The sequence below is a fragment of the Vicia villosa genome, unplaced genomic scaffold, assembly GCF_029867415.1.
Source record: "Vicia villosa cultivar HV-30 ecotype Madison, WI unplaced genomic scaffold, Vvil1.0 ctg.000790F_1_1, whole genome shotgun sequence".
NCBI lineage: Eukaryota > Viridiplantae > Streptophyta > Magnoliopsida > Fabales > Fabaceae > Vicia > Vicia villosa.
In genome coordinates, this window is record NW_026705350.1 from 194,780 (window position 1) to 201,007 (window position 6,228).

General features: G+C 36.1%; 1 protein-coding gene across 3 annotated transcripts; it reads right to left on the reverse strand.

Moving 5' to 3' along the window:
• Positions 1-353: 353 nt before the first annotated feature.
• On the reverse strand, positions 354-5,611 carry LOC131631182 (histone-lysine N-methyltransferase SUVR4-like). 3 transcript variants are annotated; one of them, XM_058901962.1, is made up of 10 exons: positions 5,514-5,611; positions 5,151-5,228; positions 4,836-5,045; positions 4,057-4,660; positions 2,992-3,593; positions 2,626-2,876; positions 2,242-2,308; positions 2,076-2,126; positions 1,684-1,780; positions 354-1,035 (listed from the first exon to the last, which is right to left on the reverse strand). In XM_058901962.1, the coding sequence occupies exons 3-10, from the start codon at positions 5,019-5,021 to the stop codon at positions 1,007-1,009; spliced, it is 1,887 nt and encodes a 628-aa protein (XP_058757945.1). In that variant the 5' UTR covers positions 5,022-5,045; positions 5,151-5,228; positions 5,514-5,611; the 3' UTR covers positions 354-1,006. The 3 variants fall into 3 exon arrangements, with proteins under 3 accessions (XP_058757945.1, XP_058757947.1, XP_058757946.1); XM_058901964.1 differs by lacking the exon at positions 5,514-5,611 and adding an exon at positions 5,388-5,440; XM_058901963.1 differs by lacking the exon at positions 5,514-5,611 and having other exon boundaries at positions 5,151-5,377.
• Between the last annotated feature and the right edge of the window lie 617 nt (positions 5,612-6,228).

Here is a 6,228-nt window from a genome sequence, read left to right on the forward strand (position 1 = left end):
CATGGTTTTGAAGACAAGTTTGGATTAAATATATGCAAATTGAAGATAAAAATTCCATGGTTTAAAGCAATTTTTGAGACCATCATTTGAAAGGTTCATTCAGTCTATATAAGAAATAACTAAAATTCAAGGACATGCTGATCATACTTCATTCACAAAATTCTACAATGATGGAAAATAGTGTGAAAAATGTTTATCTTGGTAATGTATTTGAAATGGGAAGAGTATAAGAGAAAGTAGTTGCAGACTTTAACATTAGCAACTTAAGAGCTTAGAGATATTTCCTTTGTATAGAGGTTGCTCTACCTAAAAAAGGAATTGTGATTTCGCAACAAAAAATACAACCTAGACCTACATAAAGAAACATGAATGAGTGGTTTCACAATCCTGGATCTTAATACAAAACTTTAAGGAAAAGGAAGTGATCCTATTGACGCCGGAGTCCGAAGATACTGTATGTCTGTTACTACTATTCGCTACTTTCTAAAAGAACGAACACCGATTATTTCATTTCGATTGTTGATCGTAGCAATAGCAATACTAAAATGGCCATTTCACTTTATCACTTCAACCAACAAAATGGCAGACAAATTTTCTCAAGCAATAGTCTAATGTATTTAGCACCAAAAAAAATGCTAACAAGAATGATGCAGTAAAACATCAAAGATTCAGATTTGCTAGTGGCCAAAAAAGGTTATTTTCAATTTTGGGCCATGAATGCCTAAGTTTTCGGAGAACATTTCCTCCAAACCCTAACTCGAGTCTGGATACATATATCCATCCAGAAAGAAAAAAAACAATGTTGGGCCGTCTAAAAGTACCCCCGCAAGTACACTTTCAGAAACATGTGTGGTTTCTTAGTGGAAACGTGAATGCAAAATGGCACTTATAGTTTTCAGATGGCTGTAACATCCAACCTCGTAACAAAACAACAAAAAAGAATGCCTATCAATCAGCAGCACGGATCTCTGACAGCAAAACTAGTTTAGCCAATAATGCCTATCAATCACGCAGCAGCGAACGATCTAACTGTTCCTGCATTATGAGAGGGTAAATCGAATTAGCAACATTGTTGAAAGTTGAAAGTGATGAAGATTCATGGAAAAGAGCACCACAGATGTGACTCAGTGATAACTTCCACATTAGAAGGAATAATCTTTGAATTTGTAACAATCAGATATTGAATATAAAACACAGGAATCATCAAAGAAGCAAAACATGAATACAATTAAAGTTTGTTGTGAGAGTCTTATGTATAAGTTGTTTCTACAACTGAAGAGGGAAACGAAGGGAAACTTTGCAGAAGCTTATGAAAAATTAGTTCAAAACAACTTGAGAGCTTATTTTAAGCTATACCCAAATGCTCTTCCAAATATTTACAAAGTGCATATGTTGCAAGATAATGCCAGATAAAATTTTCCAAATACCTACTTAGTATAAAATGTATAGTTCGGTACGAGCAAAGCCTTTTAAATTATCAATTAAGCAATAGGATGAGCAGTTTATGTAGTGTAAAACATGTTATGACAATAAAAGAACCCCTGCAACCAACAATTACAACTACCATATGATATTTTAGAATTAATTCAATGATTTTGAAAAGGGAAAAGGTTATATCATTGATGTTGAGAGTAAAAAAAAAAGTTAAGCACACATTAGACTCTAATGATAGATTAAACTTACTATTTGTTCGCTTCATATTCCTGCAGAATCTACTGCCACATTTGCACTTAAACAGCTCAAGTGACTGATCATCGCCATCAAAGTCGATGCCGTAATCCTGCAAAAACACTATGCCCATTAGCTTTTCTAGAGGTGGAAAAATCAATTCTTGTATAAGTAAACAATTCAAAGAATGTGAATTACACAAGAATGAGAAGCTATGAAGATGTTCAGTAGTAACAAATGGCCGATCAAAAGCCAAAGAACCAGTGCACATGGCATTTTTCAATCAGTAGCCAAGTACCACATAAAACTTTATATCAATCATGATTGACTCAAATTATCTCAATTCATCTGTGTTGCTAATTTATAGGACCCTTCACCATACATATTATAGAACTAAAGACACATACCCAGGTCAACTCTTCCTGTGCTTTGATTTCTCTGGATGTGAAGAAGGCAAACTGCATGTTTGAACATTCAAAAACATCAGTAAGCAATGTTTCTATGGGGTCAACCTAGGCAACGACTGTAAGTATAAATGACAAATGAAATTTTGTGGATTTGTTAACTTCTTACATGATAGTAGTGATGAGATGGACTCTCAATTTCAACCGGGATCTCAATCAAGTTTGCATCCAAACATCTGCCATAACGGAATAGAATTATTGAGTAAGTGCAGCCATATCACGCCCATTGTCTTCTTACATTAGGCATGAGTTTATTCTATGAAAACAATTAGAAAATGGATTTTTTTTTCTTCTTCAATCATCTAGTCATCCCATTATCTCAAAACCGAACAATTGTTAAAAATCTGTATTGATGAACCCAACATCAATAGTCCAAAAAGCTAATTAGTTTTCAAAAATTTAACAAAATAGAAAGAGAAGAAAATAATATCTATTGCTAAACTTCGAAAAATAATCACAAATGACTCCTGTTGAAACTTGGGAAATTAAATACCTGTGATTAATAAACCGGGCTGCATTTCCATATGATGCTGCATATAAGCAAAGAGCTTGGTTATCCTTTACAACTCCCGAGCCCCATTCTACATCCAACAAAATTGGTAAAGTATATTTTCTAGCTTTGTTCCTCTCATGCAGCTCTCTGACTGTCAGAATTTCTCCAACAAACTCGCATACAAATGCACCTTTTGGAAGTTCCTCTAAGGTGCGAAGACCCCACCCTTTTCCATCTGAAGTTAAAAACACCTGAGTAGAACACAATCATTAGAGAAAACATTTCAATATATTGTAAGGGAAATGTGTTAAAGAACAGAAAGAATGCACTAGTGTCGTCTCAATGACATCAACATTAAACAATCACCTGCAAGTTGCAAGTTATTCCACGCTGGACAATCCGATTGCCACAATGTTTCCCACAGCCACATTTGCTCCAGCATTCTTTAATAAATTTCCTCTTCAAATGTCCTTTACATGGTTCTAAACAGCCATCATTCTTTGATGTTTCAAGTGGGCATTCTTTGCAATAGGTAAAACTTTGAGTGCGGCTGTTGGCAATACACTCTTCCAAGAACTCTTCCTTTACTACACCTTGTGCAGTATAAGCAAAATCCCCTCCAGTTTTATTTGCACAAGAACATGGTTTAGATGATAAGACACAATTGCCCATACAAGTAGAACAACAATCTTTGTTCCCAATACGTGATAGAGAAATATTAACATATGCATCTTGGAACACCGTGTTTTGGGGCATGTAGTGAAACAAAGGCGGCTTATCATTAGTAGAATTATTCAACCATGGAATTTTCACTTTTTCTTCTCCCTTTGTTATGTCATCTGGGTCACTTGGGGAGGGTAGAGAAACAGGAACTTGAGATGCAACCGAGGCTTCATCTTCAGCATTTTCGTTCCTGCATTGTGATGCCATTGCGTTGCTGTCATCTTGCTCTCCGGCACTTAGAGGTTCTTTAGAATGAAAGTATGTCAAAAGAAAACTGATCAGACAATCATTAATACAGAGACGAATGCAGGGTTAACAATACAATGCCAAGAAGAAAAATAAATGGCACAAAAGTAACATTTTTTGTATAAGACCAAAAAGAGATTATTCTGATGCAAAAGCAAACAGAAAATATCTTAAGGCAGGCTTTAAGGAAATGCAGAAGTATGCAAAAGGAGACTTGCAAATATAACATAAGTCAAGGAATCACGTGGTGGGATGCCATATAATGCTAGAATTTAAAGGATAAAAAAATCAATCAGTTCCAAAATTTGAACATTGAGTTTTGCTGAAAAAAATCATGTATTTTTTCTTATTGGATTTAACAGAAATTAACAGAAGAGCAAAAGTTGCCAGGTAGATGTTACGCCGCACCCACAAAAAAAGAAAAGATAGAAACTTCTTTTCAAGGCATAGTCAGCTGATTACCAGGAAAAACCATTGAAATGGGAACCTCATAATCTGCCTCTTCATCGACAGGCTCTTCCTTGGGGGTGATAAAAGGATAAGGATGGGGCGTCTTGGTTTTTGGCGATGGAGAGGTTCCTGGTTCAACAGCCCGTTCTTTAGATGGACTTCTGTCAGATATAGATTTTCTCCTTCTTGAAGTATCTAGAGGTGAGATAGGCTTCTTTCCCTTGTCAGCAAGGGCATTTCTTCTGGATAACACGGATGGGCTTTGAGGCTGCAGTTCGGAACCACTTTCAGGTACTGTGCCAGGTCTTGGTTTAGGTGATGTCAATGGAGAGGAGGCAGGTGAACTAGGGCTACCGCGTGATTTCAATGGAGAGGCGGCAGGTGATCTTGGGCTACCGCCACTAGTCGGAAGGCGTGATTTCAATGGAGAACCGGGTGAACTTGGGCTACCGCCACTAGTTGGAAGGCGTGATTTCACTGGAGAGACAACTAAACTTGGGCTATCGCCACTAGTCGGAAGGCGTAAAATTTGACCATCCTGGCCTCTTAAACGCAACCTCTTCAAAGGTCGCACTTGCTGTACTGGCGCAGGAGCTTCAGCCTCAATCCCTCCTTCCTATATATTTGAAAAAATATAATATAGAATTAAAAGTAATAAAGAAACATAGAAAAAACTAACATTCTTATATAATAACAATGAACAAGCATTGTGCATGTGAGAAATGAGAGTACATTTCATTGAATAGACAAAGCAAAAAGAAATAGATGTTAATGCAGGAAATAGTATAGACCTGATTATCTTCTTCTTCGAAAATAGCATCGACAAGAGCCCTATAATTCTCTTCTTCAATAAGCTCCCAGTTTCCTTCATACAATTTAATCAGTTTCTTTAAAACTGGTTTGACTTTGGATTCATGAATTCCAAGGTTGGTCATTGCGCGGAAAGCCGCTATAACTTTCGGATTGGGTGGTGCCATTTATGATCAATCAGTCAACAGACGCTACCAAATTCAACAAAATCACAACAATATTTCAATAATTTCCGAGATGAAACAAAAACAAAATGCAGTATATGATTAGAAATCACAGATATCAGTTACCCTTACCGAACGACGTTTCGACTGAAGTCAATCTTGATTCTTGAACACGATCTTAACAGCGATGATTAATGCAACAATTGAAACCTAGAAACGAGTAAGAACAAAAGAAAAACGTAAACTAATAATCAGAGAACGGGAAGCGTAAAGTAATCGGCGGAGAACGGAAAGTGAGAAAATGTGAAAATTGAAGTGAAAGCAAGAAAGGGAAGATAAAGAGACGGAACAGTAGAGAAAACATTGAACCAGTGAGAATCGAAGAACAAGACAATGTGGTTGAGAAGCAAGACGAGGGTTTAGAATGTCTTGAGTTTTCAATTATTTGTAAACAAAGGGGAATGGAGGGAATTAGTTTGAGAGAAATGGTTTTACCTGAATTGACAGTGTCGTTTGCATTCACAACAGAATCACTTCTCGGTGCTGGGTTTTACAGAGAAGAGAAATGTCTTATAACAGTAATAAAAAGAATCACTTCCAACGGACGCGCGTCTTTCTCACGCTCCCTTCAAATATTAGTGGAGCCATTGTTTAGTGGTGGGTGGGTCATGGGTGGGTCCGTTTCTGATTGTGGTAATAATGTAATATATTTGTTAAAAATATGTATATTTAATGAAATCTAAAATGATTAGTATCATAAAATTTAATGACTGTCTAAGCTGTTTTACACTATTATTAAGAATTAATTTTAAAAAAAATTATTTATTTTTTAATTCAGATATAAATTATATTTTTTTAAAAGATGTGATGTACTGACCGTGTGTAAAAGATGTGATGTACTGACCGAGGTAACTTAAATGTTTCCAGTCGTGTCTTCTGTCTTAATTTCTCTGATCGAACCCAATTCTCCCCAATAAAAATGGGTCTGATTTTGGCTTTTAGGTCTTTAGTGAGATACTCTGCCTAGACATGAAAATATAACTCCTACATGTGGAGACTCATTCGAAACTCTCCTTCGGGTTGAGATTCGGGTTTGGGGTTTTCCCCAATTATATAATATGGGGACGAGTCAAATAATAGGGACACTAATACCCATCATTTTTATTTAGTTTTGACAATTTAGAATATTAAATATATTTTGATATTTTGA